This window comes from Psittacula echo (genome assembly GCF_963264785.1).
Source record: "Psittacula echo genome assembly, chromosome: 16".
NCBI classification, from domain to species: Eukaryota; Metazoa; Chordata; class Aves; order Psittaciformes; family Psittacidae; genus Psittacula; species Psittacula echo.
Genome location: NC_137752.1, coordinates 6,548,512 through 6,574,952, shown reverse-complemented (window position 1 = coordinate 6,574,952; position 26,441 = coordinate 6,548,512). Strand labels below are relative to the sequence as shown.

The following is a 26,441-nucleotide window of genomic DNA, read 5'->3' as shown; positions in this document are numbered from 1 at the left end:
GAACAGCACACAGTGAGATGTATATAGATATATATAGATATATGGAGATTTTGGCTCATTAATGAGCATCTTCTGACAGCTTTTGCCTTTTCTTTCCTTCTTTTTCTTCTGCAGGGTCTGCAAGGTCCAAGGGTAAGTGTTTGAAATCACTTTTTCTGACTAATAGCTCTTGATAAATAAAGCAGTTGCTTTTAGCAAATGGAAAGCTGCAGGGTGGGTAGTTGTGGGCGCAGGGAATGTGATGAGTACCTGGGGATGTGGCATTAATGATAGCCAAAGAGCTAAAGGCTGGGAACAAGGGATGCACAAGGAATGGGCCAGGTGAAGACAGATGCGCTCGGAGCTGGGAGGTGGATGAAATGAAACCACCTCCTGTCTCCTGAAGGGTTTGAGGGAGAAGATGCTGTAAGATGTCGGAAACCTGGAGGATTCCAGCAGGGAAATAGAGCTGTACACTGCAGGTATTTCACTAACTGATGCCGCTCTGTTTTTAGGGTCCTCCAGGCCCACGAGGACACCCTGGCCCTCCGGTACGTATATGTGGAAAGGGTTCAAAGACATGATTGAAGCAAGGTTAAATATACTGCCTCGTCTCCAGAGAGACTGTTCACTCATTGGAAATTATAGCTTAGCCCCATTCCTCGTATGCAAAACCGTGTGTGTGAATGGAGCAGTGTTTCTTGTGCTTCAGCCCAAACCATCTCCAAGTATCTTATATAGAGACAGCATTGTTGCCTCCCTCACTCATCTGCATTGAGGGACTCCGAGGGGAAGAGGATTCAAAAGAACATGAGTGAATACCTTTGCAGCAGTGATTGCCCATCCTTCTGGCTGATGCCTCTTTTCTGCTTTGATTTCTAGGGACCGCCAGGAATTCCGGCCTCATTTGTAAGTTGCTGTTTTCTCTCTGTTTGTTAACGCTGATAATAAGTGATGCAGAGCCAAGGTGCTGATGGGACATCCAGAAAGAGCTGCTGGGAGCCTGAAGACACACGCTCGGGTCCAGCAAGAGATGCAGAGCAATGCTTGAATCACAGCCCTAGACTGAGAAGCATTTGCTTGCATGAGGGCAGCTTCTAACAATCTCAGTTACCATCTCTTTCACCCCACCCTAGCAACAAGACAGCTTTGGGGCAGCTTTCCAGACGCTGGTTGACTCGAACACCGCACTCAAGACAGAGGTAGGAGAGTCCTTTTGAACTCACCAGCCTTTGATGGGAACAATCAGGGTTCTGTTTGTTCTTTGTGTGTGCTTAACGTTTATACCCACAAAGCTGTTGTTTGAGGCTGTTCTCATGGAACATCTGGGGTTTTATGCATGCTAAGATCCCTTTAAAGGTTATGGTTGTGTTGCGTTACTCGTTTGTGAAGCTTGAGACCTCATCCCTTTAGAGATGTCCCATTCAGGAGAGTGCAAGGGATGAAGTTCACTGGATCCCAGACACAGCCTGTCTTTGCCTCGCTGATTTTGCCCCATATAAAGCAGAAACCCTTACGGTTACAGCACCTTGTGCCCCCCAAGACACACCTGACTTTGCATCCTTCTCTCTCCAGGGTTACCAACATCCAGACTTCCTCATGCTGGACCACGGAGGGGAGATCTTTAAGACACTACACTACCTCAGCAACCTCATTCAGAGCATCAAGAGACCCCTGGGAACCAAGGAAAACCCCGCACGCATCTGTCGAGACCTCATGAACTGTGAACAGAAGATGAACGATGGTAAGAAGCCCTGAGCACGCGATGGCTGCATCCTCCGTAGGGCCAATTCACATGGCCCATACTGGTCTCCTCCCATGGGAGCAGTAATGCAGATATTAGAACTGACCTTTTCTGATCCCATTAAAGATAAAATGTTCTTTTTAACCCCCAAATCCTCTGTTTCTTCAGGTACCTACTGGATAGACCCAAACCTTGGCTGTTCCTCGGACACCATTCAGGTCACCTGTAACTTCACCAGTGGTGGGCAGACGTGTCTCAGCCCCATCACCGTCTCCAAGGTACACACAGCTCAACCCCAGCAGGGCATTTCCCATACACTGTTATGAAATATTTACCCAGGAGTGTGTCATCCCAGAGCACCACCACTGCCCGCTATGACAGAGCCCATTGGCTTCGCCTCGAGGCAGAATTGATGTAGCTGTGACATTGAGAATTGCTCTCACGCGGCTTAAAACCATACCCAAAAGCGCTCTTGACTTTGAAGACAAAGCAGGACTTTTCCAGCAGTGTTTGATTAACCCATAACCCAAACAGAGGGCAGGAATTCTGCAAACACGCTGCTCCCAAATGCTTTGTTGGATTATTTAATGTCCAGGTCACAAAGTGAGGTCAAGCTCAAACACCCAGGTTTCTGACTCCAGGGCTTTTATTGAGGAAGCTCCTGTAACAACAATAGCAGTATCAATACCGGTGTTCATCTGTAGATGAACTGAACCCGCTGCCTCGCTTCTTTGCAGCAGTGTGTCTGGAATTCCAGGTTTACATTATTATCCCTTAAGGACCTGACTGTTCTGAATAAACGAGCTGCTGTGTCCATAGGAAAACTGTCCACATTGACTTGGCATCTGGCCTTAATGCCCATAGACCTGATCCAGCCCTGCACATCCAGAGCACAGGGACCACCTCTACTGTTATATCATGCACTAACGCTCCATCCCCGCTCCGGGGGTACCCCTAACACCTCTGTCCCGTTCGCAGCTGGATTTCAGCATCGGCAGAGTGCAGATGAACTTCCTGCGGCTCCTGAGCTCGGAGGCGGTGCAGCACATCACCATCCACTGCCTCAACACCTCCGTCTGGAGCCACGGCTCCTCGGAGCAGCCTTCGGATAATGCCGTGCGCTTCCGGGGCTGGAATGGGCAGATGTTTGAGGCAGGGGGGCAGCTCAGGCCGGAGGTGGCAGTGGATGATTGCAGGGTGAGTTGCTGCAAGAGGAGGGAGAGATGGAGATGTCGCATTGAGCCCATTCTGCACACAGCAAGGCTCAAGTTATGCCTGTGCTGCTTATTCTAGCAAAAAGAAGGGGGACGGGTCTAGTTTACCTGTTCACTGCTTTGGTTTTCCAGCCCAGGGTGCTAGAGCAGCTCCTGTTAAGTAGATAAGCCTTCAAATAGAAAGCAAAACATTCAGTTCCAAAGTTAGGTGTCATGTGTGTCAGCAGTTAGACGGTAGAAGGGGGAATTGCTCCTTGGATCTTGCCCAGAGTCGGTAGCTGTGTGTCTGTATTTGGGTTCACTCCATTAGGGGTTGTGTTTGGGGGGTACCGTTTCAAGCTCAGTTTGACCTGGATAAAGGATCCCCCAAAATGCTCTCTAAACCTCACCCTAGACCTTCTCAGCCTAAAGGGCAGTCCCTTATCTCCCGCAGGGCTTTTCAAGCTCATACGTCAGAAACACGTCCCTTTCCAGCAGTGGGGGTGGAACTGGATGATCTTAAGGTCCTTTCCAACCCAAACCATTCTGTGAGTCGTACCCCAATTAAACAGCTCTTTCTCCGTCTCTCCTCCCTGCACAGATCAAGGATGGACGCTGGCATCGGACTCTCTTTTCCTTTCGGACACAGGACCCTCAGCAGCTGCCTATTGTCAACATCTACAACCTCCCTCCATCCGAGCCAGGAAAGCAATATCACCTCGAGGTCGGCCCCGTGTGCTTCCTTTGAACAAAGCCACAGAAACCGGGCTCCAAGGCTTTGACCCCACGTTTGGCCTATGCCTTTACACAGGCTCTCCCACCTCTCTGCAGCAAGGACAGCGGGGCTGTGTCTTTCGGGTCAACTCTTGCTCTTAGCCTTTGGCTCAAGGTCTCAAAGAACCCGTGATCTACTGAACTCAGCAGGTTGTTGGAAGGAGGAATAACGAGGACGAAGGGGAAGCGGGTATCAGTCGGGATGTGAAGATGAAAAGGGATCCAGATGTTGCAAGCGGTTCCACACACAAAGCTTTTCCCATGACCAAAGAAAATAGAGAGAAACCTCAAGCAGCTCGCAGTGTGGGTTGTTTTGGGGGTTCCCCCCACCCTAAACCCCATTTGTTTTACCTGGTTCCTGAGTTACCAAATGTTCTTTCCATTGAAAAGTTGATTAGAAAAGATAGAGCTTCCCTCTCAGAGCTTGTCGCCTTCCGGATGGCCACGCGCTGCATCAGGTCTCCCAGGCGGAGCTGCGAGTTGAATCTGGCTGCTCTGTGTACCGGAAGCATTTTGATGTGCAATATTAGAAAGAAACAAAATATATATATTATATTATTTAAAGCAAAAAAAGAAGAAAAAAAAAAGAGAAAAAAAATATATAATAAACTAGGTTCCTCCTTTCCATGTTTAACCAGCATCCCTCCTCGTGCGCGGCGTTGGGATAAGGGAGAGTCCCGAAGCCAAGTAGGTGGGAATGGAAGGAGGAGAGGGGAAGAGATTGGTGCTAAAATAAGAGAGAGGATGGGCTCGTCTGCTTTGTTTCTACCTCTCACTGTGAAATCTCTGGTGCTCTTAACAAAGTGTCTTGTTTTATATATATGACTTTATTTAAAGTTGTGAAGGTGCTACAGTGACTTGCCACAGACCCCCAGTATAGAACCCCATGGGACCACCTCTCGAGGAAGAGAGGATGAGGTGGTGCTCCACAGCTAAATCAGGAAACAGCCACCTCTAAAGGGATCCTTTAATCCCCATGGATGCCAAAAATCACTTGTTCAAAGGGTGTTTTCAAAGCAAATTTGATGATTTAACTTCTGGTTCATCAGCACTTCACTGCTTTGGGAGGGGAGTGAGGGCTGCAAGCCCTGAGCCTCAGAGAAAGCTGTATTTGAGTCCGGTTGTCATGCAACTCCCTCTGGTCTAAGGTCGTATTTAACCCTTCTGTCTGGCCCCTCTGTTAAGACTGCCATGATGGTTCCTTGTTCCAGAACCCAGCCGGGCTTGGAGGGGTTTGGTTTTGTTAAGTTTTGTAGAAAATTTTAGTCTTTATATGTAAATTTGGAGGATTTTTTTGTTTGGTTTTTGAAGAGGTTAATTATGGTAATCTTTAATTCTATATAAGGAATAATATTGATGTAATCGGAGCCGTACTGTATCAGAAACGCTTCAGTGCCTGGGATGGAGTTTTCATGTCTCTTACGGACTATGGATTTTATTTTTTTGAGGAAAAAAAAGGAGTTATTTGTGAGTCTCTTTGTGTATTCATTCCCCTTCTTTAACTACTGCCTGGTGGTGGCTTCCCAACAGCCATCAGAGAAGGCTAAACCAGATCTGCCCCATATACCTCACCCTCCACGCAGCCCTGCCTTGGCTCAGGAATACCTCACCCTCGGGGCCGGCTCGCCCCAGTACCCCCAGGCTGAAATCACCGTCACTCACTGCGCGCTTGCTGCCTTCCCCTGCACACACACACAACCCCCCGGGTTTGTCCCTCTGTTGCCATCAGCTCCTGTTTGTTCTCATTAAAGCTTTTTTTTTATTCCCCCCCCCCTTTTTTTTTTTTTTTGGACTTTTAATAAATATTTAAAACTGAGGCAATGAAACGGGGCTGCTGTGGGTTTATTTGCTTCTTTGTGGGAAGATGAATGGGCAACGAGTGCAGGAAAACTCCACTCTTAAGCATGATAACATTGACAGCCTTGGGAAGCCCACAACCCTCAGCAGGATGCTAAATGCAAATGCACAAGGCCGGGATGCTGACGGCTCCCCACTGCTGTGCATCACCTCGTAAAGAGCAGCTCTGCTCTGGAGCCAGGCTGAGAGAGCTGGGCTGGGTCAGCCTGGACAAGAGAAGGCTCCTGAAGGGGAGACCTTAGAGCAGCTCCAGTGCCTAAAGGGGCTACAGGAAACCTGGAGAGGGGCTTGGGACAAGGGCCTGTAGGGACAGGACAAGGGAATGGCTTTAACCTGCCCGAGGGGAGACTGAGATGAGCTCTTAGGCAGAAGCTCTTCCCTGTGAGGGTGCTGAGGCGCTGGCACAGGGTGCCCAGAGAAGCTGTGGCTGCCCCATCCCTGGCAGTGTTCAAGGCCAGGCTGGACACAGGGGCTTGGAGCAAGCTGCTCTGGTGGAAGCTTTAAGGTCCCTTCTAACCCCAGCCAGTCTGGGATTCCACGAGCTCAGTATCTGACAGCTTAAACCTAATGGAACCTGTTTTCCTCTTCTGCAAAATTACTCAGATAAACATAAACCATAAAGTATATCCTGACAGCACCAGGGAGCAAGAGGAGAAAGAAGAGAGAGAAAGCTGAGCTGATATTTTTTTTGATATGAAGCCCAAATCACATCTCATTGCTCTGAGCTGATTTGAAACCCACTTTCTCCTTGCTTCAGAGCCCCAGCCTCAGACTGAAGCCTTGTCCCTGCCGCCACAGGCACCACACACATTGGAGACAGCAGCAAAGCCCCAGTGGGCTCAAGCTGGGGTAGGAGGGCATTGGGTGACCCCTCACCCCCCATCACACCACACACTATGGGAGCTGCCGGGGCTGGTCCTGGGTTGCGTCAGGGGCAGCGGCCGCGCTGTTTGCTCACCCCACACTGCTCCCCTTCCCGGCACCGCTCCTGCGGCCGGGGGGGGTGCTGAGGGACACCCCCGGTGCTGGGGCCAGGTCAGCTTTGGCCTGACCCATGTGAGCCGGTCACACACAGCTCCTGCGGCAGGGGCACAGCAAACACGGCTCGTACATAAATCACTGCACTTCATTGTGAGGCCGGGGTTGGAGCAAACACAAACCACTTAAAGAGAGATCCTGCGTTTAAAGGTGTTGTAATGCCTTTATGCTGCTGAAAGCCTAAACCCACCGCATTGGTTGCTCCCTGCCTTGTGCCCCATCCCCAGCCAGGATTTATGTAACAAGCCCCTGTCGCTACCGGTTATTTTAGCTTACTTGAATTACTTAAAATAATTCATTACTCTAAGGTAAGTAATTTATCGGCTGTGTATGTTAACAGCACCCGCAGCCCAAAAGCCACTTTATCACTGCAGCACTAGGATGAGACAAGCAACAAGCACCACAAGGCTACCAGCACACAGCAAGGAGCTCGGCTGGAAAGGACAAAACCCCAGATTTCACAGCTTAAGGAGTCCCATGAATGTGCCATGGGGCTGGCACTGGCAGCACAGGACACTGGCACCACTGGGAAGAGGAAGGAGATTGTGCAAGGGGTGTTTTGATTTTAAACAGTGCAGCTTAGCATCAGAAAACAGAGAATGGTTTGTGTTGGAAGCGACACCTTCCACTAGAGCAGCTTGCTCCAAGCCCCTGTGTCCAACCTGGCCTTGAACACTGCCAGGGATGGGGCAGCCACAGCTTCTCTGGGCACCCTGGGCCAGCGCCTCAGCACCCTCACAGGGAAGAGCTTCTGCCTAAGAGCTCATCTCAGTCTCCCCTCGGGCAGGTTAAAGCCATTCCCCTTGGCCTGTCCCTACAGGCCCTTGTCCCAAGCCCCTCTCCAGGTTTCCTGCAGCCCCTTCAGGCACTGGAGCTGCTCTAAGGTCTCCCCTTCAGGAGCCTTCTCTTGTCCAGGCTGACCCAGCCCAGCTCTCTCATCCTGCCTCCAGAGCAGAGCTGCTCCAGCCCTCATCATCTTTGTGACCTACTCTGCACTCACTCCAGCAGCTCCAGGCCCTTCCTTTGCCAAGGACTCCCCCCTTGTCCAGGGCACAACCCTGCTGCGCACACCAAAACACAGCACCCGTTCATCACCCCATCCCCAGCAGCATCCACATGGATGCAGACCCAAACCCCTGACATCCCCATGGGAGAGCAGCCACCTCCAGCCACCACCATGGGTGTTTATGTGCCCTGTGGAGGAAAGCCACATCCAGGGGCCATTTGGATAAAGAGTCCCTGAGCTGAGGCACCCACAAAACTGCGGTTTCCATGCACCAAAGCCTGCACTGGTGAAAGCAGGGGTTGGGTTTTCCCCTCTTTTGCAGGTTCAGTTTCCTCCACATGCTATTGCTTCATAGCTGAGCAAACAGCCCCACAGCTGAACAAGCACATCAGGGCTGGGGATGGCCAGGTTTGCAGGTGCTGTATATAAGGGACAGAGCCAGGCAGCAGCCGGTCAGTGCAGAAGCCTCCTCTCATCCAGCCCAGCGATGCTGCCCGGCCTCGTCTTCCTCCTGGGGCTGCCGCTCACCCTCGCATCCCCGACATGCGCCCCGCTCATCCCGGTCACCTTTGACAATGCCACCGTCCCTGGGGTAAGCACCGGTCCTTTCCTATCAGCATCACTGGGTGCAGGGGGAGGTTATGGACCCAGTTGACAGCTCAATGCTTATTTCCCTGACAAGAAGTCAAGCTCCTGCTGCCCAGGAGCACTTGCAGCTCTGCTCCCATAACCTCATGAGCAGGCACTTGTGGGTGGCTCCTGCTTCCATGTCCCCACTCAAATCAGGCTGGGCAGCACCATCCCTCATGTGCTGCCATTCTATTGTGAGCCCTTCAAGTGTCAGGGAAGCTCCATCCACAAAACCCTTCACTGTATGAACAGGATTTAGTCCCTTGGGGATGTTTAATGGGAGGAAAGCGACAAGCGCCAGGCACAGAGCAGAGGGGACGGCACTGCAGACACACGCTGGCCATCCAGAGAGCTGGAGCATCACTTGAGCAAGGAGGGCACAAGCCCAAGGGCCCCTTACCAAGGCTGGATCCTCCGTGGGGCAGTCACACACTGGGGCGCAGCAGGGTGCAATGGATGCTTTTATCACACGGTGCTCAAGGATGAACCCAGCACGGACCTCCCCTTCCCAAACCAGCCCCATTCTGCTCCTCTCGGCAGCTCCTGGGACACTGGATCTACATCGGCGGTGCCTCCAGGTACCCACCTCACCTGGAGGAGCTGAAAGCCCTGAAGCACGCAGCTTTCTCCTTCTCTCCCAGCAGCCACGAGGACGAGCTCGATGTCATCGAGGTCATGCGGCTGTAAGGATGGGATTCACCCCTCTCCAGCTCCCTCATCCCCAAGGGCTGATGGTGCCACCCCTCTCACAGACACGGGGCTGCAGAGCAGCCGTGGCCAATGTGTTTGGGCTCTGAACCCCTTGGGGAGGGCAGTTTGGGGGGAAGGATTTGTCCCATCTGACCCCTCTGCCCTGCAGGAATGAGACGTGCCTGGAGAGGAACACCAGCAAGGTCCTGGTCTTTCGGCACAACTCCACCTTGGCTCATGGTAAAGCCCCAGCTGCAATGGATGGGATGGGACATGGGGACAATGACACAGCCACACTTGCACCCTCCCACTTCTGCCCCACAGTATTCGGCATCAGTCCCCTTTACACCTAAAACCATGTCTGGAGGGGATGGGAGGTTTCTTCCACCCCATGCAATGGGTACAGCAGCACTGTGGGACCAGACTGGTCTCCACGAGGATGAGGATAAAGCGGGTGAGCAGCCCCAGCACGTGGTGATGCTCACCAATAGGTGACCCCGCTCTCTCTGTGCCTTCCAGTCGATGACCAGGTGTTTGCCACAGCCAAACTGATCCAAAGCGACAAGGACCTGCTGATCCTCAACCATCTCAATGATGACTTCCCAAGTCTGAGCCTCTCAGGTGAGCAGATGCTGCCCGGGGATCCCTGGGGCACATCCCTGGCCAGGGACACATCAATGGGGATGAGCATCCCCAGCCCTCACAAAGGGGTGCATTGATGGATGTGGGTATTCCCAACCCTCACAAGCAGAGCAAAAAGCCCCTTCTCCTCTGATATGGGGAGGGGTGGGCATGCAGAGAGCTCCCCATCTGCACTATGGGTACCACCAAGGAGCAAAGCACCCCCAAATCTCCCTATTTCTCCCCCTTCCCCCTTTTCCGCCCCATTACTCTGCAGCACGGACGCCCAACGTGAGCAAGGAGCAGCTGGAGGAGTTCAGATCCCACCTGCACTGCCTGGGCTTCACCGAGGAGGACATCTTCTTCACCTCCGAGAAGGTACGAACCCACCCCTGGGGTGGGTGAGCACCAGCCCTGGACCAGCTCCTGCCATCGGATGGGATGGGGATACAGGGCAGGATGTGTGAGCAGTTCCCCACCACTGCACTAAGTCCCTTCTCCTCCCCGAGCATCCATCTTGGTCATTCCTGACTCTCTGGGGCATGGATGGATGCTCTCTCCTGTCCCACAGGATGCCTGTCCCCTGCCCTGGGAGAAGAAGGGTGAAGGAGATGCGGAGCCACAGCTGAAATAACCCCCATGGGCCACTCCATCCTCATTCTCCTCCTGTCCCTCCATGGGGACACCCCAGCTCAGCTCAGCCTCAGGACTTTCTATTGAGGCTTTAGTTTTCCTCCTGGATGAAGCACACGGTTCCCTGCTCTCTCCTGGACCCGCAATAAACCCATGTTACAACTGCCGGCTGCTCCTGCTGCATCCTCACTGGGACCATGGGACCCCTCCTGCCTGCCCTGCCCGTGATGCTGCACCTCCAACCCCACCGGGAGGGGTGACAAGACCCATTCAAAACCCTGATCATGGCAGTGGGCACAGAGATGCTCATCCCTCCACCAGCCCCATGGTGGCACAGGACCCCCTTGGCCACCCCATCCAGTGGTTCCCCTCCACTATGGGGCACCAGGACATGAGCACCCACCACCCGAACCCCTCAGGTCTCCTCCACGAGGACTCAATCAAGGTGCTTTTAGCACCTCAACATCCCACCCTGAATTATCAAGCTAAACCCTATGAGGCTCTGCCTGCGCCAGGGGCTTGCACAGGGGTTGGGGTGACGTGGGGTGACATTGTGCTGTCCCTGGGCATCTCTGAGCGGAATAAGGGGGAGAGATTGGGGGAAAACATCATCAAGGGCCAGAGTGAGGGTGCTGGGGAGGCTCCACATCGGAATGAGAAAGGCAAATAGAAACGAAGGCAGGAGAGCAAGTCCTGCGCTGCATGGGGACAGCAGGGGGACAGGGACACCTTCCACTAGAGCAGCTTGCTCCAAGCCCCTGTGTCCAACCTGGCCTTGAACACTGCCAGGGATGGGGCAGCCACAGCTTCTCTGGGCACCCTGGGCCAGCGCCTCAGCACCGTCACAGGGAAGAGCTTCTGCCTAAGAGCTCATCTCAGTCTCCCCTCTGTCAGGTTAAAGCAAAGTCCCCGATAGGTGCCCGTTGCGTCACCAGCGCAGAGCTGAACCCTCCCGTCCCGGCCGCCCCCACAAGCGGGCAGCCGAACCCGTCCGTGTGTCCTGGGCTCCTCGCTCGCAGGCAGCCACAGCCATGGCCGGGGTTGCTGCCATCCTCATCCTCACCTCGCTGCTGCCCGCAGCCGCCGTCCCCTGCGGAGCCCTGCGCCGCGACAACAGCACCGCAGGCAAGGTAGGAGAGAGCCGATCCCGGGGATGCAGTGAGTCCGCGGTGCTCTGCACGGCCTCCCCGTGCCATGGGGAAGGGGAAACCTCCCCTTCCCCCCTGCACATCTGGAGGGGAGCCTCAGCAGCACATCTGCAGCAATGGGAAGCGTTTGCTTCCCAAAACACCTCAGTGGTCCCACAGCAAATCCCAGTGGGGACCTCAAACCAAGGAGGGCTGGGGGGGGGGGGTTGGTTTTGGTGTGAGTCCCCTATGGCAGCACAGGGCTGCCCGCAGCCAGCACCATCCCCAATCCAATCCAGCCGTTCCCCCCCTCCATCTGTTTGCACAGGTTTCACTCTGCTGCCAATGCAGAGCGAGAAGGGGAACAAGCAGAGGTCACCAATAGCAATGTACCACGGGAGCGTGCAAACCTCCCCCCTGCACACCCAAAGCCCTCACTGCGCTGCCCCTGTGTCCCTGCAGCTGCTGGGGACGTGGCTGTACGTGGCCGGGGCTGCCCAGTTCCCCCGGCACCTCCTGGAGATGCTGCTCATCGATCACGGATACCTCCACGTGGAGCCTGGTGCCAGCGAGCGGGAGCTGCCCATCACCCGGAGCGTGGCCGTGTAAGATGCAGTCCCCGGTCCCTGCCCGTCTCCTCTTATGCGCTGCAGTGATTTCAGCGCGAGATATGAGCACGGCTCCATGGCTGCTCCGTGCGTGCTCCTCCATCCCCGTTCCTCCTCACCCTCTTTATTTAGATGCAAGGAAGGGGTCTCTGCTCCCCGTTCCTGCATCACCCTCCTCCTCTTTCTCCCCCCAGAGGGGACCAATGTCTCACCAACAACTCCACCTACATGGAAATCACTGCCGGCAGCACCACACTGGTGAAGGAGGGTGAGCAGCACCGACGGGGTTATCACCCAGCCTGGGGTTTGGATGGGATGAGACACCCAAAGGGCCCATGACCATGTTTTACATCATCTGATGCATTGTGTTCCTGGGTTGTTGCAGCTGTTTGAATCCTCAGTGGATTCCAAATGCCCCCCCCAAGCCCAGGGACACCCTGCCATCAAGCCACACTGAACCCTAGCAAGCAATGCATACCAGAATCAAGGAGCAAAAACACTCCCATTCCCTTAGGAGAAGAATGCCTCATTTATAAAGTTATCCCACAATCCCTCAGGGAAAGGGGGGAACATTTCTGGCAGGTTTAGTGAATCCATGAAGCCTCACGTTCTGAACTGTTTCCTCCTCACTGGGGACACAGGATGAGCCATTTGGGGTGGGAATAGCAAGACCCCTGGGATACAGCTTGCACCAACCCTACCACCACATACCCCGAGCACCAATAGGCGATGCCATCAGCACATTGCAATGATGGGACAGGAGCTGGTGACTTTGGCTCCTTCACGTCCCAGACCCACATTGAAAAAGCACAATTCAAACCAAGAACGACTCGCCCCGTACAGGACATTTGTCCTCTCCCATTGCTAAGGGCTGGATCCTGGCATTGCCCACCCTTGGGCTGGGTTTTATCGCTGCTCCAGCACTGAGCACCTGGATACTGTGGCTGTTCCCAACCTTGATGCTGTTCTCTCCAAGCCAAGACCCAGCAGACTGTGGGGACACTGATGAACCTCAGCTCTGAAGATGTTTTACTCATCCAGTACCAATTGCAGAGGGAAAGGACGTACTCGGGGCTGTATCTCTATGGTACGCAAACTCCATCCTAACTTAAAGCTATTGTGGGACACCAAAACACACACGTAGGATTAGCAGCTACAACCATGCAGCAGCTTGGCTTTGCCAACAGTGATTTCCCTGAGGCCACCACTCCAGAGGTCACAGGAACATTGACAAATCCCTTTAAACCCCAAATCTCTTGGCAGAGCAGAAAGAGCAAGTTAAAGACAAAACCTACAGACACCATTAACATTCCAAGACCAGGAAGCAAACACAATTCAGCATCGATATCACTGTCAAATCTCAGTGTTTTCAAGCCAACCTTGCTTTCCCAGTACTTGCCTCCCAGGGCAGAGCACGTGGCTTTGCAGGGCAGGCAAAGCTGATCTGATCACAACCCCATAAAGCAGCATTGTAGGGCTTGATAAGGGTTCCCACTGCCTTTCCAAGCTGCAAAGCTGTTGCTTAAGAGTCTGAAGGCATGTACAGAGAACTGCCTCCATACTCAGTCCTTCCCAATGGGAGCATCAGACTATTCTGCAACCCCTTTAAGCAGACAGGACCAGAGCTGACTGGGGAGAGGGTTAAAAAGTGATGCCCAAGTTGGTTTTGCTCCAGTGTATTCATCATGAGAGACCCCAATAGAGACCATGGGCACAGCAAGCAGTGGTGGGAGCACGAGGCAGGGATGCAAAGGGACACACCAAGGCCTCTGGTCCATATTTAATGCCTGGTAAATGCTTTTCCTTTTCCAGCCAGAAACCTGAGCATCAGCAGAGGCCAACGGGAAGAGTTCGAGACCCAAGCCAAGTGCCTGGGGCTGAGCGAAGAGGGGATCGTGTATGCACCATGGAGAAGGGTACGTGGCTGCTCATGGATGGGCAGAGCAAGGACCCCAGGTTATAGCTCCAGCCACCAAACCAGGCTCTTGGAGAGAGGTGGAAATGATTTAGGGGGTAAATACACACAGTACTGCTTCAGCAGGGATGGTGGGTTAAAATACACACGCATGCATAGATACGTGAATCCCCAAAGCAAATCCCAGCACCTGAGGATCTCCAGTGGGAAACCTGTCTCTGCAATGGGAAAAACAGCTGAAGAATGGGATTTTGACCCTGAAATTCCTGATTTTGCCCCCACAGCAAAGGCCACCCCCCCACCTCGAGGCTGCAGCTGGTGCCCTGCATGGTCCCACTTCACACAAAGGCACCATCACCCAAACCTCGGGCAGTTTCCAGGTTGGGGTTTGCTTTTCCTGCACCCCAGGGTGTGATGAGCAGGTCCCAACCTGGCTGGATGCAAATGGGGTTCAGAAAGACTGCACAAGGCAGTTCTCCTCCCACCCCAGCGCAGTGGCTCCTTTTGGGCTTGGGGTCCAGCCCTGAGCTTCCAACCCCATCAGAGCAGAGGCAACACCATCCAATCCCACAAAAACAGACCCTTTCCTTCAGTTTTTCCATCAAAATACTGACTGCTTAACATTAATAGGCTTTAATGGACATTAATTAACATTAGACATAAACATTTAACATTAACCTGATTTAGGACATTTTATCCTACAAATGGCCAGTCCCTGAGTGAGCGCCCTTTTACAGAGTGAAGGTGAAAGACATCCTACCTTTTCCTGTTCTCCGTCTCCTCATCCCCATCAGGAGACTCTGAGCTTCCAGAGGTGCCCAAACCCCATTCCAAGCAGCCAGGCTGGACCCAACTGAACCCCAATACCCCCAACCTCAAGGACATGCTTTTAGCACTATCCCTACGGGTCCAGGGGCACAGACAGGGATGAGATGCTCACAGTGGGGCAGGGGCATGTCTCTCCATTATAGGCAATGGGCAGCACCTGGGAGCAGGACCCAGCTCCCTCAGGTTAACAGGAGGCACCTGCAGAAGCTGCTGGATCACGTTTAAATCTGGGCAAGTGGATGAAGCTGAGGGAAAGGCAGAATGAGCTTAAAATGTTTGTCCTTAGAGCTCTGGTGCAATTGGAGTCAGCAGAGAAGGGGTTTGTGCTTGGCCAAAAGGCACCTGAGGAGTGAAATGAAACCAGTTAAATACAGAGATTTGGGGAACCTTTACCACCAGCTGAAGGAGATGGATGTGAACAGAGCATCAGAGCTCACATACCGCTGCATTGGCCTGAGGCATCAGAACTTCAACCACGTTAATTCAAAGTGCTAGGGGAGCATGAGCTTTATATTGGCTTCCCAAAAAGTTTGAACTCCCCTTTCCTTCAGAGCACACTGAGCCCCTCCATAGCACAGCTTTGCCCCAGAATCCCCCTTTCCTCTTTACAGCAGAGTGGGAAATGGCACCATCAGCAGCTCAGCAGCCGGGCAAGTGTGCCCGTGATTGGGGCAGCCCATAGCTTCTCTGGGTCCTCTTAGATGTATAATCAGATGAAAAGGAAAAGAAAATGCTTCTTTCTCCACTCAATTCCCTCCTGCTGGTGCATTGCCCATCACTCATCCTGTTATTGCTGTCTTGGAAGGAGCTGTGTCAAATGGAGGAAGTTGAGAAAGGAAACAGCCCATGGATGGAGCCCACATCTGCAGTCACAGCATCACCTCCTCCGGGTACCCGCATGCTGCGGGGCACAGGGAACTGATCCCACACTGGGCAATAAATGTTTCCTTCAAACTCAGTGCACTTTGTTGCTGGATTTTGGATCGGAATCAGGGCTTGCAGGAGGAAATCAAACACCCGGCTCACCTCCTGCGTCACTGGGCAAAGTCAGCCTTGAGCAATGAGGGACGGGACACGTGGAAGTGTTTCCTGCGCTCAGTCCCTCCGCTTCGTACTAAGCAGCAGCAGCAGCGCAGTGAAGCAGTGATGGAGGCGAACCAGAAGAGGGCAATCATTAACTGCTTTAAATGAGTGTGCCAAGCATTTGGTAACTGGAATATAACAGGAGTGTATGGAAGGCTCCAAATGTTAACCGTAGGCTGAGGGGAAGAGGGTGCTTAGCTAGAAGCAAGCACCCAACTCTCTCAACAGCAGCTTGGCTGCCAGAAGGAGCCCAGCAAGGACAGATACAATAGAATCCTAGAATGATTATTCCTGAAGAATGATTATCCATACCCATATAATGAATAATATAAGGAATATTCCTGCCCAAAGCCTTTGGATCAGGGAATTGCTCCCCAGTAGAGTTTATCCATGGCAAGGTCTGTGATAAAGCATGACAACACTGCCAAATGAGGAGGGGGTGATAACCCAATGGAGGCAGGATTTTCATTTCCCAGAGGAAAAGGTCCCGTTTCCCATTTCCCAGTAATCTCAGCAGCCTGGGGGTGAAAGAGTTCAAGTGCCAAGACCCACACTCCTCTCTGTGCCTCCAATATACCCCACACTCATTGGGCACCTCACTCATTCCCTCTCACAGCCCCATAGGGAGGTAAGCACTGTCACTGTGCTTGTGAAGGGGGGTTTATGGAGGCTGCTTTTGTGCATGTGGAGAGCAATTCAGTGTCAGCTCTAACCTCGTAATTAAGCACTGGAAATATCCCTCTTCCTTAAAAAGGAAGGAAAGGAGAAAAGCTGGAGGGGATATGGTGAAAAAGAGCCCTGCTCCTCTCTCTGCAGCAGCAGGGTGCCTGGCCCTGTGCAGTGCTCCAGCAATGAGCCTTTGGCTTGATGCCTATGGCACAAATGAGTTTTACAATGTCAAATACAGCCAGTTCCCTCAATCTCAGGGCACAGGTACCCGGCCAGCCCTTGCTTCAGACACAGCTTTATCAGTGTGTGACATGAGACACAACTGCCCACCTCGAGGAGCGAGGCACTAGAAGGGTAGGAGAGGGGATGCTGCCAGCCTTGAGTGCTGCCAAGTGCTCGATAAGCATCCGAGCTGACACCAACGGAAAGCAAAGGCTCACGTTACCAAGCCCCAGACTTCAGGAGTAGATTTATAGCTGAATAAAAGCCTTGAATTACAGGAACCAAACAAAGCCAGCCTGGCCCCTGCAGCAGGTTTTGTTAACCTGACCAAAGGCCACTTGTGCTAGCAGCTCTGGGTCCTGACTGAGCTACAAGGATAGCTCCTGGCTGGGGTTTGATTTAAGGAGTAACTGCACAAAGCCTTTCCTTCAAAAGCCCTGAGCCAGGTTCCTTCCAGGGCTTTTCTGGATCTTCTCTGAACAGTTATGGATGCTGAACAGGTGAGCAAAGTCCAGCAACACTCAGAGATGGGTTAACAGCATCTGCGCATCCCCAACACATCACTGCCTTGAGCTCAGGTTTGCTGGTCTTGCCTTTAAGAAGAATTCTGTTCTCCTAGGTCTCCACAGGAAGAATCCTTCCCAGTGTCAGCATCCTTGGTGGGAATCATCCCAGGAAGAGTCTAGCCACAAACAGCACCAACAAACCACGTTAATGAAAAGATGCAGACACGCGGTATCTCTTTGACAGACCTTTATTAGCAGACTGTTCCCTACATGAAGAATCCAAGTTAGATTTGTATTATAACAATTTGTGGTTACAGCTACAAAGATGGTTGTCATTTTGCATTGATTTTTGCATTCTGATATTCGTATTCCCATTAGGCCATACCGGTAGGAAGGAGCCACTGCAGAATTTATGACAGGTCTCAAGAAGAGGGGGGGGTGGAAAAAAATCACATCACTAATCCAGATTGATTTAGGTTTCCATGTGGCTAACTGCTGACAGCACTGGATAGCCAAGGCAGAGCCTTACCTGGGAGACTCTCCATGAACCACCAAAGCTGTCAGCATAAAAGCAGCTGCTAAGTGCTAGTGCATCCTTGTCTGGTTTCCACAGTGCCCACTTGCCTATGAAGAGCACTGCCCCAGCAGCAGGCTCTGCTGATCCAGCCTCAAAGCAGCTTGTGCCCAAGTGCAAGTTTTCTGCCACCTCTCTGGAAAATTGTGGGTTTAGTCCCTGAGATTTCTTCCCTCCCCCCTTTTCCCTAAGATTTCCCCAGATTGCTCTCAATTATCCATTGTGACATCCAACGTACACAGACCTTCTACTTCCCAACTTCAGCCATCCACCCAACAGCCTCTCAGCCATGCACGGAGGCAATTCCAACGTAAGGCAAGCCTCACAGTGCACCCGCTCCCTCCTCCCAAGGTTCTGCTTCCCAACTACTCCCTTCTCTCCTATGGCTTCTTGCTACAGAATTTCTCTGGGCTGAGGTCCTCCAGCAACAACCCCAGACATGGGAAAGGCAGCTCAAGCCCCAAGAGGAAGGTGCTTTAGCATCTCTGCCCACGACTCAGCTGTGTGATGTGAGAGAACAAAGAGAGAACTTCCTAAACCAGAACTACGAGCACAGTAACAATATTTAAACAAGTCTATAAAAATAGTCTGACATAACTCTGTTCAAATAAATACAAAATAAATATGCTTTAAGCAGTAAAACAGTGGAATGCAACTCTGGTCCTTTCTTTTTTGCCCAAAGTGAAAAGTTGGATGAGGATCCCCCAGGCCTCAGAAGCCGGATCCTATCGATTAAAGTAGGCCATAATGCAGTCAGAGAAATTTTAAAGCCATGTCTTTCCCTTAGCCTTATGAAAAGCACCCTTTGAAAGCAAAGCAAGCATGTCTTCAGGACTGAAAGCTCACCTCTCCCAGTGACAACCAGCCCCTCTTCCCTAACACCCCTTCTCAACAGCACACATACTTCTGGCTTGGGGACTCCATCCTCCTAACGCAAACCTGAACATCAATCTACAAAGAGGTCTAAAGAGATAGATAGCAGCGTAGGCACGGGGGTTGGAAAAGGTCCACCAGCTACCCTTGGCACCAGGCAGAATGGAATTCAAAGGTCCATGCAACGCTGAGCAGAAGCTCTCACGTTGTGCTGGGAACAGGACTGCACAGGAGCTGTGATATAGTGGGTTTTGTTCACTAAAGCCATGCATCAAGGTGCCAGTCCATCCAGGGCTCTCCTGCCTCCCCTTTTCCAAGCCCCTGCTGAGTATAAGACAAGCCAATCCCAGCATGCAAAGGATACAGGCATGCAGGCTCTAGTCTGCTGCTTCTGTTAGTAAGTGCATCTTGTTAGTGGATTTATGAGACACACTTAAACCTATCAAAAATAAATAACTCTAATTCTTCATCAGGCTGGTCTAAATAACCTTCAGCCTGACCAGATAAACCACTGCCCACCAGCCCTCAAAACCAGCACAGTTCAGAGTTCCATTTCATGTCAAGTCTTGGAAGCAGAACATGAATGTCTCCTACCCAAAGGAATATATGTAAACATAACAACAAGCCTGGTGTGGCAGCAGCTCCTACACAAGGTTTGTACAAATTTGAACACGGGTAGGAAGTTGAACAACTGAATGGAAAAAGAACAAGAAGCTCTCTGAATGGAAAAAGAAGCTCTTTCAGCAAGTCAGAAGGTGCTCATCTGCAGGCAAACAGCTCTGCACACGCTCTACACTGAAAGCAGACCCTTTACCCAAACCTTTGCTACTCTGCCGTGCTGCTGGGAACTGACCTCAGCAACTCGTGTCTTAAGATTCAACCAGGAGTTCACCCCCTGGTCTCCCAAAAGGCCCAACACAAAGGACCACTTGATGTAGAACTGAGTAGCAAGATGGCAAAGGGCACCATATCCTCCCCCTCCCCTTACTGACTTACAAACTATCTGAGATTTCACAGCTTTGCTTAAGTCAGCTTAGTGTCAACACATTCACAGAATGAGAGATGGCTATACGTCTTGAGGTTGCACCCCAAGACTTCAGAGTTCAAAGTCCTCAGCATCTCCTGGTCACCGTGACTGCACGCCCAGAGACATCTTCAAGTTCTCATAAACCACGTAGCTGATGCTTACAGCTGGGATCACCTTCATAAAGTTCGGTGCCAGACCCCGGTAAAGACCAAAGGCTCCCTCTGTCTTCAGAATGTGTCTGAACAGTCCCCTCATTGTCACTTCAGGAGCACCCTCCACTGAAGCTGTAATAGAGGAAGGCATAGATCAATAATGCAGCCCACATGTTTTATGTGCTTCCTGTGAATGTTCACAGAGCAGAAGTGCTTCGTGGGGAACAGCACCTAACTTCTCAAGAAGCCACTGCCACGCTGCGCATCACAGGCATCCTCTCAACCTGATCTGCAGATGCCCTTAACCCCAAACAGCTCATCAAAACAAGAGCTCTGTCCTGGAGGTGCTCAGCCCCCAACACTAAGGGCAGCACAAAGTCCACTGCCCTCTTGCAGCATGGCAAACAGCCTTCTGCTCAGCTGCACAGGCCAGGGAAGGCTGTTGTTGCAATGTTTACACTAAAGGACCTTTACCCAGCTCAGAGACCATGGCACGAGCTCCCACAGTTCCCAGAAGTCCTCACCTTGGGCCTGCATGCGTGTCCTCACGAGAGCCAGGGGGTAACTCGCGAGCTGCCCACAGGTACTGGAGATGGTGCCACAGGCCAGCAGAACAAAGACTCCAGGGTCAGCACTATTGACAGCATAGCGTTGTAACCAGGCATTTTTTAGTGTCTGGAAGGAACAAGTCACATGTTAGCAGTGAAGAGGCAATCCAAATCGTATCACACTGTGTAAAAGATGTAGTGTAAAGGCCCAGAAACCCGCTGCAAATTCAGCCAGAAGCATGAGGCTTCTCAAAGCTTTTTGAGCTACTGCTACTGGGGAAAATCCTTTCTCATAAAGAAAGCAAACAAGGGACCATGCATAATGTTGACTAGGGAAGGAGAATTGGTGTATTGGATTATCTTTTAGGCCATTTTGGGTAAAAATAAATCCAATTGTGCCCTATGAAGCTGATCAGGAAAGCTCTGATAAACTCCTGCAGTAACTGACAGGTCTGACAATGATACAGCTACACAAGCAGCACAGCCCTACAAGTTAAAGGCTTTATACCTCGTAGACTGCCAGGTCAATGCCAGCATATGGAATGATTCCCAGCATGTTGGGGATGTAGCCTTTGTAGAAGGCAGCCATTCCTTCCTTTTGAAGGATGGTTTTGGCACAATCCAAGACTCCTGAATATTGTCCTGTCTTCCTTAGAGCCATCCTTGTTTTCAGAACCTAGAAAACACACATGAATACCATTAAGGCCTATGGGAGAATAAATAGGAGGAAAAAACCACACAATGTCATACTTAAAGAGCATGACTTGGCTACAGCAAGTATCATGCAAGCACTACTGCCTGACATGACTTCCAAGAATTAAGCTATCACAGTACTGCTGTTCTACCCACATTCTCCCGTCTTGCCACAACCCTCCATGGGCTGGACTGTGAGCCACGGTCCTCACCTCCATGGGGTAGATGCTGCTCTGCGCAATGGCCCCAGCCAGAGAACCAGCTAACAGCCGCTCATGGATCCTCAGCATTTCTTGGTCAGTGCCAATGAACCTCTTAATCTGTAAAAGCCAAAACAGATATTGAGCCTCACTGACTTATCTCAGCCAGCTTTTGTTTCAGCTTGTCCTTCTGCAAAGCCTTCTGCAGCCTTTTGTCTGCACCCATTTACTCACCTGCTCATAGGCCATGAACTTTATGGCAGATTCGGGTGCAATCTTCAACACATTGATGCCATTCCCTCGCCACAGTGACCTTGGTCCACCCTCTCGGATCATTTGAGTAAAGCCGCCAACGATGCACATGTTGTTACTGCGGGAGGCATGGACCTGGGACAGAGCAGGCAAGCTTGGATTAGCTCCAGCCCTGATTACGACAATGCCACATTTTTCTGTAATCCAGGGACAAAAGGGCACTTTTTTCATTTACCCAGAGATTTGCCAAGGCTTTAATCCCTCCCAGATAACTCCTACAATAGGAAAGCAAGCTTCTTTCCTTTTCTGCAAAGTCTACTGTTAACTAATGGACCTAATCAGTATCTCTCTCTGGAACGGGAGGAAAGGTTAAATAAACAACTCCCATACCTACTGTAGGATCAGTTACCCCGGGTAAACTTCTCAGCTGGCTCAAGAGCAAGTACAGTGACAAAACAGGTGAAAATCAAGGTTTACTAACTCCTTTCTAGTGCTGATAATACAGTAAGTTCAAGTGCTGCCCCCGACCACCACAACCACTTCAACTCTCGTGGCCTCATGAAAACACAAGGCTTAAACCTGTTTCACCAACACCCAAGGTTTCCAGTGCTCTAAAGCACAAAGCTCTCCAACTATTGAGAGTTCTCATATGTCAGCTCCCAAAAGAGTTCCTGTACTTTTTCCCTAGTCAACAAAGACTACTTTAACATGACTTGGATCATTCAAATAATCCAAAAAGCAATACACGAGCAATGATACCAACCCTGGTCAGAGTGCAGTAATGTTTTGATGGACATTATCACCTCCTAGGCACCCAAGAATATTAAAGGAATCTGCCTGGGTATCCAAACAAACTGGAGCTGCTTCAGCATACCTGCATGAGCACTTTCAAGCGGTCCAAGGGAGCTGTACAAGTCCTGGACACGGCACCTGCACCTCCACCTGCAACCAGATGTCTCCACCACATCCCTGTCTGCCTCTCTTCCACTGTGAACTCGTCAGGGACAGTCAAATTCTCTCCCACATCAAAGATCTGCAGAAGTAGAAGGTGTTGAGAAACGTTTCATTAGCCAGTGATTATGCCCAAGTTTTATTGCTCTTAATCAGTGCAAAGTGTTGAAGGACTGGATATGCTTACCCCAGCTCAGCAGCTTATCTATAGCTATTAACTGCTGTGCCTGGCTTTAGGAACCATCACTGCTTGTAAGCACGGCACAGGTGAAACCTTCACATCCAGAGATTCCTGCTCATGAATCTGGCAACTGCTCAACATTTGTCTGCATTAAAATGCTGTGGATCATTGTAAGGAACAAAATGACCAACTGCAGGCAGCTGCCTGGAACCTTCCACACTCGCAGCCAGTTTAATCTCATTACATGCTCTTTACACACACTGAAATATCTCCAGGAAGGACGGGTGCTTGTCAAATCCATTTCCAGTTTTAACAGGTCCTGAACCAGCAGGGACTGGCCAGAGGTATGAGCTCTGAGAGGCACAAGTCAAGTGAACACCTTCATCTTTGTGCAGTTATCACCTGTGCCAAAGGCTTCAGAAGCTGTGCCAGTGATGGGTGGCAAGATAACAGGACAGGAAGCAATTGGGCTTCTAGGGCTACAAGGCAGCTATTGAACCATAGAGAGAAAGATAGGACTGCTGATAGCAGCTCCTGGGGGTCAGGACTCTGGCGGAGAAGCTGGGCAAAGAGCAAGACCTGTTGCAGAGGAGCCACTTCTTACCGTGGAGTGCTTCCAGTAGAGGATGATTTCAGGAATGTTCTCCACTGGGTGCAGCAGGTGATAGTCTCGCCACTCATTCCAATCAATTGTCATTGTCCCATTTTTATCCATGCTGAAAAGATGCAGCATTAAGTGAGTACAGATTCCGACTGGATGACAAATTCCTCCTCCCCTTCCCTTTGATTATTCAGGCCTACACCAAACGAAGTTTTGCAAAGCAGCTACTAAAAGACTTCTAAAGAGACACAAGACAAAGCTAAAACCTATTCAAACACAGCACAGGTAGAAGTGGGCTCCTTTTTTCCTCCCCTTTAACTGACCCACAGGAGTAGTTACACCCCCTCCTACCAAGATTAGGGACACTACTGACACTGAAGGCAAGATAATACTTACTAGGTGACAGGACCCCAGAAGTGTCCCGTCCTTATTCTGACACACAGGCAAACAGACAGAGGGAAGATAGCAGAGGAAAGAAAGAGGAAAAAACAGCACAAATAAGTGGTTGTTACCATGTTAGTGCCACATGCACAAAGCACTCAGCATTTCCAAAGAGCAAGTGCACAGTCCTTCTCCAAAGCAGCAAGCTTAGGGCAGCAGGACAATGAGACAGGGATGCAAATACCCACAACAGGTCAGGAAATAAAGAGATTCTGACAGTGACTTTCCATAGTGCATTATGACTTTGTAAGCATCAAACCATGGAGAGGGTTAAAAAACAGATCAAAATGAAGAATAACAGGCAAAAAGGGAGGAGCTGAGGTCTCCGGAAAGAGCGTACAGGGTAGAAAGAAGAGATGGGTTCCTTGTCTCTCTGTTTCTTTCTAACCCCCTCAGCAGTAAAGCAAAAGCAGCAGTGGAATCCTCACCTCTTCAGGATTTTCTCAGCCTGCTGCTCAGAGATCTTGACTCCCAGGTCCCGAAGAGACTGTACAATCTCCTGGGCATCAATACGGCCTGCAAAGATAAGACAGTGGGCTCAGGTATACGGATCACAAGATCACTGGTGGAGTAGGCCTATTCATGAGCATGAGAAACGTGCTTACCATCATTCTTTTTATCCAAGCTCTTGAAGACCAGTCTCAGCTTCTTCTCATGATCTTGAAGATAGTGAACAAATTCCTCAAAATCCAGTTGTCCATCCAGGTCCTTGTCTCCAGCCTTCACAATTTTCTGTTCAGGAACATCAAAACCTGTCAGTTCCTTTGTTCAGACAAATCTGCCCTTATTCCATCCAATATAAAGGTCATTTCCTACCCAACTTTGACCTTGTCTCCAGAAGACAGCTGATAATCACAATTCCTCAAAGAAATGTGAGCAAAGCAGTAATGTAGAAATGTCACCTGATTGCAGGCAACTGTCTCTCCTAAAGTTAGTTACACAGATAAAACACCTCATGCTTTGACAGGGATATTGTGCCAGTATCATGTGTCTAATCTTAGTCCTGTATCGTGATTTAACACCTTACAAAGCCCTTGTGGAGGTTCTTGAACTAAGTATGAACAGATTTACATACAAAGTGAATCACAAAACTTCAGGTAATAAAAACACCTGAATAGAAGAAGGAATTTCGTGCCTACTACGATCCTTAGAGAAGTTAGGTGCCTCTGGCAATAACTAACTCCAACCAGAAAAAGCCTGCCCAGCTCTAATGGACACAGCCAAAGATAAAAACCCCTATGAACTGGTTTAGGCACCCTGAAGCTATGTGCTCTAATTATACAAGTTTCCATGAGATGCATATAGAACAAGAAAAGGTTCTTAATAGCACAAAGCTAAAATCAAGACCAGACTCTGTGCCAGACATCCAGGACAAGGTAAATGACTCAATAACCCACTCCAGCACAGGGCAATAGCACATGGATTGTCCTATCTAAGGGCACGCTTGTTGACAGGAGCGGTGATCTCCAGGCTGCAGGAATGTGGCTCAGGGAGTTCCTATTCTTCTTCTTGTTCAGTCACTTGCTCTTTGATAGCTTTCAAGTCTTTTCTAACATGAATCAATGGGTGACAGTAAATGAGGGGTGATTCAGTCTACTGCATCACCTACAGTTTTGGTTTAATTCCTGTATGTGAACAGTAGGTGGGAGAAGGAAGCTCTGAGCTGAAATCCAACACTAGGCTAACCCTCTACCCACCAGTATTTTGTTTAAGCTTCAAAGGTAATAGCCAAAGCTAAGCTTATTGTGATATTGCCTCACCTATGAGCACCAGTCCCCTTCATAAGCCTGAAGTCTTTGTTTCCACACCATTTAAAATGACTTAAACACTAAATACCTCACTATTAAACCCACTCTCACCTCTGTCACTTCAGCCCTAATGCTATGAGGATTATTCCTAATCATTTTAGGAACCTTAAGTAAGAAAGCACTGTCCCAGCTGCCCTGACCTTTGAGGTACACTCAGTATTCTTCACCCGCAATTCATCATATGACTGTTGTAAAGTTCAGCTATGACCTTACATTCAACTTGCAGGCTAAAGATAGAGCAACCCCCCTCACATGTCAGCAGGCTGGCCTTGAACAGCTGAATCAGGGCTTCCCTCTGGCTGGCCACAGGCACTGTGTGTATCAGAGATGTGACTGTGCAAGTGCTCCTGTGCTCCCAACCACAGAGATGTGCGAGGGATGGCCAGAGACCGCAGGTAATGAAAGCTGCTCTGCTGCCCAGCAGCAACCCACACATGGGAGGGGTGAGAAAGACAACAGCATCTTCTCCAGAGATCTGAACAAGTGCCTGCCTGCAGCTCTTTAATAGCAAACACTCCATAGACAGAACTGGTCACTAACAGCTATGTGGCTGCTGATGCTTGTATGGTCACCTGCATCACACACAGACCCCGCAGCACATTGTGGGACCCCACATGTCTTAAAGCCTGCTACCATTATGCTTTCTGTCTGTACGCAGACATAAAAAGCCCACCCAGCTTTGCTGTTCAATCATCAGCTGTCTGCGCTCTTCAAGCCTGGTCATAAGAGCCACACCAGCAGGGCAAGCTGAAAGCAAAGGCTGAGATACGGTCAGACAGAGCACTCCATGGATTTAGTGCATCTTCATTCCACAGCGAAGGGGAATGCTCTATAACCTCCCACAGCTCAGCCCACTCACCACTGCTGAGCCACAAGCACGAAGCTGCTCTTCTGCTTATAGCACAAACCCCATCACCCTCACTGGGGGCTGACACCAAGTGACACACCTCCTGTCAGAGGGAGGCAGGATGCAAGAAGGAAAAGGAAGAGGATGTGAAACACTCTATTGGAGCTGAC

General features: G+C 50.7%; 4 protein-coding genes across 9 annotated transcripts in view; 3 read left to right on the top strand and 1 right to left on the bottom strand.

Moving 5' to 3' along the window:
- Positions 1-3,833, top strand: part of COL27A1 (collagen type XXVII alpha 1 chain) — a gene marked incomplete at its 5' end in the record, with an annotated part of 149,780 nt that extends 145,947 nt beyond the window's left edge. Inside the window, 9 exons of the mRNA XM_080630648.1 lie at positions 115-132; positions 495-530; positions 862-888; positions 1,116-1,181; positions 1,555-1,723; positions 1,892-2,001; positions 2,702-2,920; positions 3,518-3,640; positions 3,748-3,833. Of these exons, the coding sequence (XP_080486774.1) occupies positions 115-132; positions 495-530; positions 862-888; positions 1,116-1,181; positions 1,555-1,723; positions 1,892-2,001; positions 2,702-2,920; positions 3,518-3,640; positions 3,748-3,792 (813 nt within the window). The 3' untranslated portion in view covers positions 3,793-3,833. The remainder of the gene's footprint in view (positions 1-114; positions 133-494; positions 531-861; positions 889-1,115; positions 1,182-1,554; positions 1,724-1,891; positions 2,002-2,701; positions 2,921-3,517; positions 3,641-3,747) is intronic.
- Positions 3,694-26,441, bottom strand: part of SLC25A25 (solute carrier family 25 member 25) — a 40,825-nt gene continuing 18,077 nt past the window's right edge. For 3 of the 6 annotated variants that reach the window (XM_080630649.1, XM_080630651.1, XM_080630652.1), the window contains 10 exons: positions 24,222-24,348; positions 24,045-24,132; positions 23,179-23,290; positions 22,317-22,475; positions 21,425-21,577; positions 21,203-21,310; positions 20,806-20,973; positions 20,274-20,424; positions 19,772-19,881; positions 3,694-4,185 (listed from right to left, as the gene is read on the bottom strand). In XM_080630649.1, the coding sequence (XP_080486775.1) occupies positions 4,108-4,185; positions 19,772-19,881; positions 20,274-20,424; positions 20,806-20,973; positions 21,203-21,310; positions 21,425-21,577; positions 22,317-22,475; positions 23,179-23,290; positions 24,045-24,132; positions 24,222-24,348 (1,254 nt within the window). In that variant the 3' untranslated portion in view covers positions 3,694-4,107. Of the gene's footprint in view, positions 4,186-17,436; positions 19,882-20,273; positions 20,425-20,805; positions 20,974-21,202; positions 21,311-21,424; positions 21,578-22,316; positions 22,476-23,178; positions 23,291-24,044; positions 24,133-24,221; positions 24,349-26,441 lie in introns of those variants that run through there. The other 3 variants (XM_080630650.1, XM_080630653.1, XM_080630654.1) reach the window with 1 other exon arrangement.
- On the top strand, positions 8,079-10,166 carry LOC308227926 (alpha-1-acid glycoprotein 1-like; the record flags this gene model as incomplete). The annotated part of the gene is made up of 6 exons (XM_080630900.1): positions 8,079-8,183; positions 8,762-8,904; positions 9,081-9,151; positions 9,431-9,532; positions 9,810-9,910; positions 10,104-10,166. The coding sequence occupies 6 exons, from the start codon at positions 8,079-8,081 to the stop codon at positions 10,164-10,166; spliced, it is 585 nt and encodes a 194-aa protein (XP_080487026.1).
- Positions 11,197-15,834, top strand: LOC308227781 (alpha-1-acid glycoprotein 1-like; the record flags this gene model as incomplete). Its single annotated transcript, XM_080630618.1, has 7 exons — positions 11,197-11,295; positions 11,755-11,897; positions 12,095-12,168; positions 12,877-12,987; positions 13,713-13,816; positions 14,100-14,195; positions 15,637-15,834. 7 exons carry the CDS (start codon positions 11,197-11,199, stop codon positions 15,832-15,834), a joined length of 825 nt encoding a protein of 274 aa, XP_080486744.1.